This window comes from Quercus robur, chromosome 6, assembly GCF_932294415.1.
Source record: "Quercus robur chromosome 6, dhQueRobu3.1, whole genome shotgun sequence".
NCBI lineage: Eukaryota > Viridiplantae > Streptophyta > Magnoliopsida > Fagales > Fagaceae > Quercus > Quercus robur.
The window spans coordinates 42341892-42356369 of record NC_065539.1 but is presented as its reverse complement, the minus strand read 5'-3'; the positions used below and the strand labels follow the sequence as shown (position 1 = coordinate 42356369).

The following is a 14478-nucleotide window of genomic DNA, read 5'->3' as shown; positions in this document are numbered from 1 at the left end:
TTTTTTTTTTAACCACCATTACTAGTTTACCACCCCCAATTTATTGTAAAATTATTGTAAAAAATATTGTGTCGTGGAAGTATCATTACATAAATTCCTAATCCAATAAATAAATTAACACCTTTGTCTTTTTCTCTTTATTCACCTGCTAGTGCCAGCCAATGTTTACTCTCATCCACTTTTTTTTTTTTCTTTTTTTTTTCCCAATACACTCCTCTTTCCAAAGTCTAATCTCCATTCTCCACCACATATTCAACAAAATATCTCACACCATATACTTCTTCAGTCTCTTCTTCTTCCTCTTCATTTTCTTCTTCGACCTGTTTATTTTTCTTCATTTGTTTACTTGAACCAGTTGACGCAACAGGCCATCTAGAGACAGGTGAGTGCATGGTTTTCATTTTGTTAATTTCTTTCAGCCCGTTTTGGACTGAATCGGACCGATTTGGTCCCTGTTTCTTTTTCCGTTCCGTTTCGGACTGAATTAGGCCGAATTGGAAAACAACAACCAAAAAAAAAAAAAAAAAACAAAAAAAAAAGGTCACAGACGTGTGTGCAGCCGTGTCCACGACTACACAGCATGTCCGTGCGTATTGGACTCGGGTGCACTAACCCAATCGGCGCACCCGTGCTTTCCAAAGGTGGTTGTTATAAACATATGTTAATTTGATTTATTTAGTTAGTTTTGTTAAGAATATTAGATAAGTAATGATTAAATTGGTCATTAGTTGAAAATATTCCAAATTTATAATGAATATAACTTTTATACATGCATATCTATAATTTTTTTATAATTTTATTAGGTATTTGTGTATCTTACGATATATGATACAATACAATATGATACACGATATAGAAAAATAAAAAATTGATTCACAATACAATTTACGTTTTGACAATTATGGCTATAACATTATACCTTCAATAAAAGTTTTCTCACATTTTTTTTTATAAGTAATAAGAAATTCTATTACAAAAATCTCTAAAAGAAAGGCTTCCTAAAAATTAGACAAGCTTTTGAAATTTATTGTAAATAAGCTTTGCAGACATATATTATTTAGGGAAAGGATTTGCTGCAACCTTGTATGCAACAATTGCTGCATAAAGGGTAAGGTGGCAGTCAAAGAGAAGTGACAAGTGTCCAAGGGTCATGTGCAATGAACATGACTAGCTTAACCCATGATTTGGTGTCACTTCTCATTAGTTGCCACCTTACCCTTTATGTAGCAATTGCTGCATACAAGGTTGCAGCAAATCCTCTCCCTATTATTTAATCCATCAACATCAATGTGTAATCTAGAATATGGGCATACTCATCTCTATTGACCTTCAAACCTCTAACAATAGCATCTTATCTAACCCATCATGTAACATAAAATGTATTAGAATAATAGTTAAATAATTAAATCTAGCATTCTCTAACAGCTTAAGCTTTTGGGACAAGTGATAGTTTATCATGGTATCAAAGCCTCTAATTCCATCTCCACTCTACCTCCCAAATTTAAAATAAATAAAAAAAAAAAAGAAGAAGAAGAAGAAGTTAAAAATCCTACATGTTAAGCCTGGCATATTAAGAGAGAGTTAGGGCCCACATGTGAGAATGAGGTTAGAATAATGATTAAATTTACCATCTATAATAGCATAAAATTTTCAAAAAAGGTAGTTTATCAAACTGCATCCAAGATGACCTAATGGAACTCTTTCTTTTTTCTTTTCTTTTTTCCCTTGGAACTAGAAACTGAAGCCACAACAGCTTTTAGGGAACAAAAATTACAATTTTGCGATTGAAAACTGTTGAGAAGTCACTTAATTAGGGTGTGCACATGTATGTGAACGTGGGGTGTGTGTGTGTGTGTGTGTGAGAGAGAGAGAGAGAGAGAGAGAGAGAGAGAGAGAGAGAGAGAGAGAAGTAGAATAAAATTGGCAATGACATATGGGCAGAAAAGCAAAAGCAGATAAGTTGCATCTGCAGAAGGAAAATTGGCTGCACTTACATGAAACTCAAATCCAATTTTGCACGGAGAAGCTTTTCACCAGGGGTTGAATCATCCAAAGAAGACTTTGTACCATCATAGAAGGTGAACTCAGGAGAAACCACCTAAATGTAGATTTAAGCAATTCAAACAAGAATATCATCAGATTGCTACCCTAAACTAAAAAGAATTCAAGAGAAAGAGGCCCAACTTGATTTTTTTTTAAGGCTCAATTTGAGGAAAATTCAAAGTTTATCATTTTCAATTATTACCATAACTAAGCAAGAACAAACAAAAGTATTAGCAAGGATGAAACCTAAATCGTAGTGTCTACCCAAATTGACAAAACTACACTTAAGTCCAGAGACATGGACATCATCATGTGATTATGTCATGCAATTAGTTAGGATTATGAATAAACAGTGTACAATATTTGATCAACATTAAATTCCATAAGCCAAATCTGTCAGAAGCTTGCTAATAAGCTACAGTGTCTTTCTGTCGGCTAAGTACCAAAGAAGGTTACAACTTGTCTAGGGGAGAATATTTGTAAAGCCATCTGTTTGATATGTCATTTTCACAATATATATCAAGTGCCAAAGAGCAGTTTTTCCAAAATTGTGCAGTGGGACTATGCATAGTGGCAAAGGTATATAAGGTCAATAATAACGTTTGTGCTCCAGTTGAACAAGCTATAGTTTGCAATATGAGAGGCAAATAGGAATTGAATATGTCCACTTTACTCCATGAACTAGATAAACTACTTAGCCCGTCAATGATGAATGCCTCTGGATTACCCAACAACTGGTTCTGGTGGGTAGGGTCAATTGGCTGTAGGTTTTACTAACTAAAGATGAGTCCAAAGGGTTATTCTTTTAAAAAAGTTCCCCATGTTATCAAAAGAATAAAAAAACAAATTACTCTATGAACTAGAATTTTTCTTCTAAAAAATAATAAAAGGACTACAGGAGGACAGCAACGGGGAAGATAACTCACTTAAATTTAACACCACTATGGAGAGGGGATTAGTAGGTTGGAAGAGAATGTATTTATCAAAGGAAGGTAGACTTACTTAGCTCAAAAGTACTCTTTCAAAATTTACCAACATATTTCTTGTCTTTGTTCCCTATTCATGTAGAAGTAGCACATCGAATTGAAAGATTGCAGCGAGAATTTCTAGGCAAAGGCTTGGCTGATGAATCCAAACTCCATTTGGTTAGTTGGGACAAAATTTGTAACCCATATTAGAATGGGGGGTTGGCTGTTCGGAACATGTCTGCTTAATGAAGCCCTACTAGGAAAATGGTTGTGGAGGTATGGTGTGGAGAGGGAGGCTTTGTGGAGGTGGGAAGTAGATTGGAAGTATGGGTCTATGTGGGGGGGGTGTTGGGGTTGTGTTGGTGCTCCAAGGTTGTTTAAGGGACATATGGGGTTAGCTTGTGGAAGTATATCCAACAGGGGTGGAGAACTTTCCATCACTTAATATATGACTTGATGCTTTGTGTGGTAATGAACAATTTAAGGAGTCTTTTCCCTGAGCAGTTTCAAAAGCTCAGGATAAGGAAGCGCTAGTGGCAGATCATATGAAATTACGCAATGGCTCAATTCATTGGGAGTTGGAGTCGTTTTCATTGTTTTTAGAGTTATTTTTGTATTCTGTAGCAATGCGAGGCTATGGAGATGATAGGCAATGCTGGAGGCTAGCTATTCAGAAGCAGAAGTGGATCATTTGTTATTGCACTGCCCTATTGCCAAGAGTGTCTTTGCTCTTTCTAGGGTTCAGTGGGTGATGCCTAGGAGGGTAGTTTATTTACTATTGAGTTGGCAAGGCCGTTTTGGGCGACACTGCGATAAGGAGATTTGGAAAGTCATTCCACATTGCTTCATGTGGTATATTTGGAGATAGACAGATGCAAGAAATTCTGATGGGCGTGAGAGGCCTACTGTAGATCCAAAGACGCATTTTCTGAGGACTTTATTCCAACGGTAACGGCCTCCAGGATCTTTTCTTTCTCAAACTTGATGGAGTTAATTGATTATTGTTCTTTTAAATCGCAGTTTGCATATGCATATGTATACTACCTGTGTACTTGTTTATTTTTCTATAATAAAATTATTACTTATCAAAAAAAAAAAAATTCAACAAACAAAAATATATGGATTTAGATGGAAAGGCAAGAGGCACCTTGGTAGAACTTCATTATGAGAACATCATAAATCTAAGAGACGCAATTCAAAAGAAGTTGACAAAAGTCCAAAGCATAACAAAAACAATTCTAAACTTGTCTAAAGGCTCTTTGCCCATAATGAGAGATCCATTCTCAAAGAATTGTAGTTGTAGGCATAAAATGGATTCATCAACACAGGATATCTGTTTGACTAAAAATTATAAAGAAGGATCAAACTTCAAGGTCTAACAGAAAAAATAAGGCTGTAAGCAATAATACAAACTGTCAACTAAGGGAGCATTTGGTTCACCATGATGTGCCCTTGATGTAATGCACATTACGATAATGTGACATTAAGGTGTTTGGTTCACTTAATTTTTTCTAACATTAAGGTAATGGAAGATTACAAAATATATCACATCACCCTCTTAAATGGGGTGATCTTACATTACTAATGGGTGGGAGATAATAATATAATGAAATGACAAAATTGCCCATAATAATAAATTGTATTTACAAAATTGCCCATATATATTTTCAAACCCTAGCCTCTTTCTCATCAAACTCAAATCCCAGCCTCCTCTCCTTCTTCCAAAACCCTAGCCTCCTCTCTCTATCACCAAATCTCAAGACTTCGGCACCGATGACAAACACCACCGTTGGCATCATCTCTGGCACTCTTCTTTATCAACGTCTCTTTCTCCTCTCCCACGGTATCCACCACCATAGTCTTTGTTGCCCATGGTTACAAATTCAATTTTGTTGGCAAATTTCAATTTCGATTTTTGATTACCTGTGTTGAGCCCTAGAGTTTCGATTTCGTATCCTCCATCTACATTTCACGAAGTGGTGGTGGAGATTGGAGAATATTCTTGAATTTTGGTTTGTTCTTTGTTTGTTTGGTTGGTGAGAAAGTGAACAAAATGACTAAATTTTGTTTGGTTGGTGAGAAAGTGTGGGAAACAGAAACAAAATTGTTTTATTTTCTATGGATTTGAGTTGTTTGGTTAGCGAGAAAGTGTAATAAAAATGTGTCCCGTTATTTTCTGATTTTTAATTAAAAAATAAAATTTTGTTTAGTTAGGTAAAATGGATATGTTTGGAAATTCAAAAGTAAAAATTGTAATGATCCTGTGAATGTTAGGAGCCAACCAAACAAAATAAAGTTATATCATTGTAATGAGAATACATGAATCTAACATCACAAAAATATCACAAGAATGTTACATTACTATAATGTAGCATCATGCAAACCAAATGCCCCCTAACAGTAAACAAAAGGCGAAAACAGTCTAAAAGAAAACTTTATCCGCAAATCAAATCAATGTTGGAAGTTTACTCACCTGGGTTTCGAATGTGAAACTCTGGATCCTATTTGGATCATTTTGAGAATATGAAGAGATATTTGAGGTGTCTGATGATTCATGCAAGTAGTATATACTTTTTTTGTCAGCATCAGATGAGGATTTGTCCAGCAACATAACATCAACACCATCCTCCAATGAGACTGAGTAGCTACTATCATTACTCAAGTATGTATACTTCCTCAAAAGATCGCCATTCTGGATACATGAACAAAAAAATTAGTTTAAATGTTCATAGAGCTAATCCAAAAGAAATGTATGTGGAAGATAGAGCTAATCCAAGAGTTTTTTTTTTTTTTTTTTGGGGGGGGGAATAAATTGGATAGTTGGGAGAGGGGGATTTAAACTTGAACGTTTCCATTAGAAACATCATGAGGTGTCAATTGAGCTACAAGGCTCTTATCATCCTAATAAAACTTGAAATAAGCCAGTGTGGTGTTTTGTGAAGCATAATACCTGATATTCAGCAAAACTGAATTCATATTCATATTTGGATGCCACTAGAAACTAAGATGAAACAACTTAGCACATATAAACAAACACACAACAAAAATGTTCATAAGTAAGCATTCATGGAATCCTTAAAACTTTATTTGTTTCATTGTAAAATGATTTTAAATGTGAAATATTTTCAATGAAACTATTTTACATTTGAAAACATTTTCAATAAAATATTTTTAAGTGTTCAAGTGTGATATGTAAAAAATTTCAAGCACAAACCACTAAAACAAGCGGCTTAGCCACCAATGACCAAAGCCAGCAGTCCAGCAATCCAGTGACCCAACTACTAGATGGGGGAGGAAAGCCACTATGTGTTTTTTTGTAAAATGATTTACCAAGTTTTTAAAGGGAAAACATTTACAAAGGATTTTACGGTCAACGGAAAATATTTTTAAGTTTGACCAAATTTTACAATGAAAAAAACATGGTAAAATGCTGAAGATATTTCCCACAAAACATTTTTCAGCGAAACAAACAGAGTGAGCATTAAGATTTTTATACATTGCAGAATAAAGGTCTAGAATTCAACATTAACAAGAACAGTCCATGTTAGATTAGAATGTCGTTACATGAATAGGGTAAGACTTAGGTAGAGCTTCTTAGGTGTTGTAAATTAGGTTCCCCAGTTAGATTCAAACATATGGTTATACTGAGAATTTAATAATCCTTGGGAAATATAACATTGCTTGTATTACATTGGTTAACAAAAACATGTGTTTGAATTTAATTGGGGAACCTCATTTATAGCACTTAAGGAACTATCCTTAAGTTTTTCCCTGCATGAATTAAGGAGGTACCATGAACATCCTCATACAATGGCTACTTAAAAGAAATAATAATTAAACAAGGTCACATACTTAAACCAATAAAAAGTCAGTATAGACTTTCCATCCATACTCACACAGTTCAGAATTACATGGATTAACATGTTATTGAACTGAATTTGGAATGCTTACATGACAAAAAATACATTAGCTATATGATATCCACTATTTGATTCTACGCATACAAGGACAACTTTTCATTCACATATGGAACATGTTATGTTTATAATTTTCATGCCCAGTTCAAATTGATGTTTAGTAGCTCCTTATTCACTTTTTCTTTTTCTTTTTTCTTTTTTATGATTCAATAGTTACAACAAGGGAGGGGGGATTTAAATCCTGGATGTAATGGACGCGTTAGGAGGTGCCAACTAGTTGAGTTACAAGGCTCTTGGCAACTTTTTTTTTCACTTTCCTTGCAATGAAATTTTTGCCTCCTTCCTTAGCATGAGTTTCCTTACAGTAATCTGTTTTACTTGGATTTTTTTATTCTAAGGCATATTTTTACTCCACATATATAAATATGAAACAAATTTAAGAAATATCACAAATAATCAAAAATAGGTTGGAAGCATTTGTACCTCAATTTTTACATTAACAAACCGCAACCTCTTACCACGTCCAATAATTATAATTGGTCGATATCTGGATGAATGGAATTCCTTCACATCTGTTTTCTCACTTAAACAGATAATCTTTCCACAACCATCATATGTGTATTCATCAATGCCCAAAGAATCAGCAACTAATTGTCTACTTGGGGACAGGTGCACCACATCTTCGCTCTGTTTGTAAACAGGTTCCGAGAGTACAACGCTATTTTTCATACTTATTGGATCGTTTCTAGGATCCATGGTTTCATCCCTTCCTGTTATTGTTCCCAAAGCTGGAACAAAGAACTCACCCACAGCAAGAAGGAAATCAGGTACAACAAGAACTCGAGGCTGCTGAACCCGAACCACAAATGATTGGGATGATATTCGCCATCTATAGTCCATCAAGAACATTGTCGATATTGGCACATCAATGTCTAGTCCAGCTTCAGAATTTGTTCTCCTAGAACTGTCCTTGTTCAAGAAAAACGGAAAATTTCCTGGAGAAGCTTGTTTGGAAGCATCAGTAGATGATCCAAGCATCAGTCGCATCTCAGGTTTTGTATCAGGGCGAATATCTAGAATAGAAAATTTGGGAATGGTCACATAGAGGTCAGTTTCAGACAACGACGTCATCCGATATGATACCCAAAGACCTTCTAGCTGAAAAACCAAACAAACGAGGCAGGTAAGTCATACCAGCCAATGCTAGAAAAAGATATATTGGCATATAATATGAATGTCACTACATATTAAAAAACAATTATTTATTTAATTACATATATAGTCAATCTCAAAATCCATTTGCATTTAAAAGACAAAATTACTCACTGCAATCTGAGCTAAAGGTGATGACTCCTGAATGCCGTTACACAACTCTAACAAAGCATGGTCGACCACAACACCCACTATAGTAACAGTACGAGATAGTAGCATTTGACTATTCGTGTTGACCTTGTCAACCAGAACCTTCATGGCATCCTTTGAATCAGATTTGCTGCCTCGAAAACTTGGAGGAAGCCTAGGCTCTTCACACAAGTTCATTAAACCACAATCCAGAATAACTTTGTATTCTTTGTCAGACATTACACCATGCAATAAACCTACCTGCTTAAAATATCGCCCATCAGTGTCAACTAAAGAATCATACTACACGTACATCCAAAAAATAAATGAATAATACTACAATATAAGATACCATGAAACTAACAAACCAGAAGCATTTAAAATGCACCATAAACCTAAATTTTAAAATAGGACATCTCTGCATTCTCATTCCTCCACCTTTGCCAGGCAGCCCAAAATACCAGTGTCATTCAAGTGGAATCACTCATATTCTGACTCTAGTGTTAGGCAGTCAAAGTAATTTAAATACTAAAAAATATTATCTTTATAATTCATTTATAATACTCATTAATGAGTATTATATTTGAGAAATAATTATATTATAGGTCATTAAAAAATGTGAAAAATTATGATTAATGCAATTCAGCATACAAACATATTGTTTGAATGAACTCACAAATATTTAATTTTTTTGACTAACTTAACTACATAATTATTTTCTATATCTTTGATTGCATGTATTATTAAATTTCCTTTTGTCTTTTGCTGATTTTTGTTTCAATTGTTGCTAAAGCAAATAAATTTGAGCAGGAATGCCATATTCCCAATCAGCTGTTTTTTTATATATAAATCTTAGAAAAATAACCATATAAATCATTAAGATCAGTGCGTTTCAGTGACATTACTTGAAAGAACCCAAATTAAAATCCTCCCTCCCCCCTTAATGTGAGCAAAAAAAATATAAATTCCCTTTTATACTAATAACTAGTCCAACACCTATAAAAAATTAATACTTATAAATGAATTTCATGTACCTCATTAAACACATGACAATAAATTAATATTTTATCATAAAAGAAAAACGTTTTTTTAATAATTAAATAAAAAAATTTTAAAAAATTACTATAAAAAAATAAAAAAAAATAAAAAAAAAAAACCTATTGTTTTGATGAATAGAAAAGAATACTAAAAATATTTAAACAAATAATTAAAAGTTTTGGTAAGGTGGAGGCTAAATAGAGACTAATCTATTTCCTTCTCAAGGAATGCACCACATGGCAAAACCTAAGGCTATTGCAGCTTAGAAGAGCAAAATTATTAGCTGGGAACTTAGGATAATATATAATAGATACCTTTTATTTTGAAGATTTATCAGCCAACGTATTTTTTTTATAGCTAAAATAAATTCATTAAAAAGCAATCACCTTTTATTTTGTATATCAAAAAAAAAAAAAAAAAAAAAAAAAAAAAAGGAAAAAAGAAAGAGAAGTGAGTTTAAGAAACTTCATTTCTCAGGAAAAACCAGCACAGGACCTTACACACTGGTTTCTCAACAAATAAGTCAAAAGAAATCCAAGACAAATCATAAATATGATAAATAAAATTATAATTAGAAACAAACAGCATCTATTGAGCATTTCACTGAAGACAAATACTGCAAGGGCAGCTATTGATGTTATGAAACATATCGCACCAAAAGTTCATATAAACTTACCACAACAAGAACAGACTTGGGTTTAAACTCATTGGAACCAATAGAACTGGGAGAAGTAAGCAAGCAAGCCAAATATATTTTAAATACCTCAAATACAAGTAAGATCTGGCTTGAAATGAGTCAAGGAATATATATCTAGAGCTATAAAGATATCTCAGACAACAAGGGAGATTAATTTTCCTCTATGACAGTATAACAATGTGCATGGTTATTGCCATTGCAGAAACTATTGAGCACAAAGAAACCACGAAAATTTTAACACACATTTTTCTACTATAGTATGAAAACAATCTCTGGAATTTCAAGCACAAAACTTACCTTCACTTCTAGAGAAAATGTTGGGACTTTTCTAAACACATCTCTCAAACTTCGGCGCACATAAACCTCAAATCCTTGGACTTCCCTTATCATTGGCTTACCTATACAGCCATCAATTCCTACAGACATGTTGATCCCCAAAACCTGCAACATTGTGCAGGTGTGAACAATAAGTAATTAAAATTGCAACACTCTAATTTTTTATTTATCTTTTCAAAATACCTACCTCGGCATGAAGAACATCAATATGGACAGCTGAAGGATCTTTCTCTGGGCTACCATGCCAACTAAATTCATTTGTCACATGCAGCTGGCCCAGGTCAAGTTGAATGAAACTGCACAAAATACCAAAAGATTACACTCAAGAACTAAAAACAACACACATTAAGCTTACAAAACATCCAGTCAAAGCAAGAAAATAAAAATTCTATTTGACCACAACCTTTAAAATCAAAAAAAAAAATGAGGAAATTATTACTATTATTATTTTTATATTTAAAAAGATAAAAAGAGGAGGACAAAAGGTTCCATAGCCATATAAATCCATGAGAAAGAGTTTAGTACCAGACTTTGTAGCCCTAATTTTAAAATAAAATAATATAAAATTCACAGCACAGTAAGAAGATGATTTGATTCAATTTCAAAAACCATGCTCCTTTTGAAAACTGAATGTGGTGATGGGCATAATCTTTTAGCCACAACTATGTTTATGTATGTGGTCTTTCAGCAAAATTAGACCTACAAGGGTGCAGTTTGACGAGAAATTGTATGAACTTTGGAATTTCATTGTTGGGTCAATAGAAAAGGATTTCAAGAAATCTTGGAGGAACTTGAGAGGACAGCTATGGAAATCCAAAATCTCACAAAGCAAAATTAGAAAGAGAATAAGGGGGTGTTTTCTATCCAAATATTCCACATAAAAAAGTAATGGTTGCCAACTCCGTCACTCCACTCCCATGATGACCCACCCACACCCACACCCCCACCCCCACCAACATTGCCACCATTATCCAAACACTACTACCATTTTTTCATTGTCAACACCACCATTACTAAGACCTCCACCATCATTGCCACCAACCATTAACATTACCAAAGGTCCAATGCTCCACAGCAAAAGCCACCATGTAGCCACCAGTACCACCACCATTACACAACGCAACACCAAAGCTACCACCATCTCCAATGCCATACCAACCTCACTGCCATCATTCATGACAGTCGCAGCCACACCACCAACACCCATCATGTAGGAACTTCCATCTATTAATACCAACACCACATATTCCAGCCACTGCCACCGTCAACATGGCCAAAACTGTACATAGATTGCCACTATGGCCACCACTAACTCATCACTTCCTCGTAGTTGCCTGCAATACCACCACCACCAAATAGTTATTGCCATTACCACCAATACCATTGCCATCACCACAACCACTACCACCTCTGCCAGCACCACACTCCATAAGAGCAAAACAACTAAATTACTTCAATTAACATAACTTTGGAATGAGTATACTCTTGTAATAAATACCCTTCCCTCTGAGATTCCCAGGTTCCAAATAAGTCATCCAAAAAACTACCTAGAACACAATCAAATCAGCATTATAAAAGAAGATGTAATGTGCAAATCTACGAACTCTTTGCTCTTTGAATTTCTTGGAATTATGATTATTGGAGTGTCAAGTGAAAGGTCCAGCTTTAGAGAAGCAGCTCCATCTATCTCATATTTCTGAATCAACCACTCAAAGTCACCAACTTTATCAGCAAGCTTAATTGCTTCTTCAGTGTGTGGGGTGGTAAGTTCCATAAAGTACGCTGTTATCTGCAGAAAGCATGTGTTCATTAAATTTTTCATACACTTAAATCAGAAAATATCAAAGAAAAAATGAAGATTAAGGAACAAATTTGCATAAGTACTTAAAAGAACCCAAGAGAAAATTAAACAAGGTCAAGAATGGTTAACACAGCTTAACATGTAAATGATAATAAAATTGTTAGAATATTGGTTAAGTGATAAAATTCACCCTTGCCAATCAGCTTAAACTTTTGGGAGTAGTGGTAACCTATCATGGTATCAAAACAAGTGGTTCTAAGTTTGAACCTTATCTCCACTCAACCTCTCATTTATTAGTTAAAAAATACCATGTGTTGGGCCCCACTTATTGAGGTGGAGTGTTAAGTGATTAAATTCACTACTTCCTATTAGTTTTAAGCTTTTAAGACTAGTGGTAATTTATCAAAAACCATGCTAACTCAACTCAAATAATCACAAGTAGTTTTGAAACCTACCTCTTGAACAAACCTATAGAGAAACACAATGCGAACAGCAGAAAGTCGACCACTCAAGCTGTAATCATATCCTTCGTAATCATCATCTTCAGCACAATAAGATTTGAATTGGAACTAGAAAAGAAAGTGAAAAGAATAAGTGTCCAACACAATTAAAAGGAATATAAACATAAAAGAAGAAAACAAAATGAAATCTGCAATGCATTAGTTTCTCATCGAAGAGAGGATAATGTACCTTGATAAGAGATTCAACTCCTGGATTACGTATATCACAAAGCCAACCCCAAAAATTATCCGTTCCAAGAGACATATCACGGAGTCTAAGATTTCCTAATGTGCCTTCAATGTTAAGAGAACTTGGGTGGACCTTTAAAAAAAAAACCAAAAACAAATTACTCATGTCAGAAGAATAAAATATAAAAGATAACAGAGATCTAAAAAAGATCTAACCTTGAACAACATATGAAATTTTAATTCAGTAATGGAGAAAAAATGAAAGAATAGGAAGAAAAAACAGTGGGGCCACACTCATATTAACATCAAACAGTAATAAAACTCACAAAAATAATTCATGTAACAATTCTTTTTTATGGGCAAGCTACACACACACCCGATGGGTCTTGAACCCACCCTCTGCCAAGCACTTACAAGGAAGGATGTGCCAGTTGAGCTATTGCTCACGAGCAATTTATGTTAACAATATTGAAACAGAATAAGTTAAAGGCTGAAAGAAGTTGCTGATAACAAGATTTGCATCACCTTAATATCCAACAGGAAACTTTCTTGCACAAACATGGCAAGCTGGGAACCGTCCTCCTTGTTAAGATACACAGCAACACTGTCAACATTCATGCCTAAGAAAAATACTACACGACCTTTACCAAAACCCAGCAGCCCTTTAACATGGCCACTATCTTCAGTCTTCTCTTTGTTCATCAAAGGTTTATCTTCTGAAGTTTTTGTCATGTCTGTACTACTTGCCGCATAACTCACAGAGCTTATATCCAAGCCAAAACCTATTAAAGCAACAAGAGTGGGTCTGTTGCAAAAGAATTCTAGTTTGGACATGCGAACACTCATCTGAAAAATTTTCAATTGAAAATATTAGCATGGCAAACCAATATTGATTTTATACATGTACACTCAAAGTCCAAGATGCTCATCTTAAGTACCTGTGTATCTACACCATCATAATCAGGTGAAACAGAACTCCTTGTAGAAAAGGTAACAGATACAAAATCTGAATTATCACTGCCTTCTGCCTCATAAAAGATCTCGCCAAAAGTGCCCTTTCCTTTTCCCAGATCTTTTTCATGAGAAAAGTCTTCAGAAGACTCAAACCCAGTAGGTTCACTGATGTCCCCCATCACTCCACAATGAGCCATATCCATTATTTGCGAATAAATACCTGTATCTGATAAAGACATAAACTCTGGCAAAGCATCCTTGAATATATCATCGTCCTCAGGAAGCATAATAGACATCTCCTTCGCAAGAGGATCAAATATGCCAGGGGAAGCAGATGATTTCTCATTCTTCTGCACAGAGCAAGCTAAATACTGTGGGCTCAAAGAGAGACGACCTTGAAGCTCATCTATAATCTTTAAGGAGTGCAGCTTCATCTTGACTCTTAAGTCACCTTCCCGACGAATTAGGTGAACCTATAAAACAAAATGGCCAAATGTTTAATGGAAAAACTACACATGAAGAATGAATGAAGATCCAGCTGCAGATATTTGATTGAACTAAGAAATTTTACTAGAGGAATAGCTAAATGATAAGCAACATAGAAAATCCAGTTGTAGACATCACATATACAGCTAATATATGTTTTCAGAGCTATCTAAACGGAGACTAGCATGCAAGAGGCAGTATCTGATGT

General features: G+C 34.6%; 1 protein-coding gene across 2 annotated transcripts in view; it reads right to left on the bottom strand.

Annotated features, from left to right (window-relative positions):
- The window catches only part of LOC126688836 (uncharacterized), a 72419-nt gene that overhangs the window by 28203 nt on the left and 29738 nt on the right, over positions 1-14478 (bottom strand). For both annotated transcript variants that reach the window (XM_050383709.1, XM_050383708.1), the window contains exons 26-36: positions 13769-14257; positions 13356-13676; positions 12832-12963; positions 12597-12710; positions 11945-12129; positions 10528-10636; positions 10302-10445; positions 8255-8530; positions 7412-8086; positions 5485-5703; positions 1995-2098 (exon numbers count right to left, since the gene is read on the bottom strand). In XM_050383709.1, the coding sequence (XP_050239666.1) occupies positions 1995-2098; positions 5485-5703; positions 7412-8086; positions 8255-8530; positions 10302-10445; positions 10528-10636; positions 11945-12129; positions 12597-12710; positions 12832-12963; positions 13356-13676; positions 13769-14257 (2768 nt within the window). The remainder of the gene's footprint in view (positions 1-1994; positions 2099-5484; positions 5704-7411; positions 8087-8254; positions 8531-10301; positions 10446-10527; positions 10637-11944; positions 12130-12596; positions 12711-12831; positions 12964-13355; positions 13677-13768; positions 14258-14478) is intronic.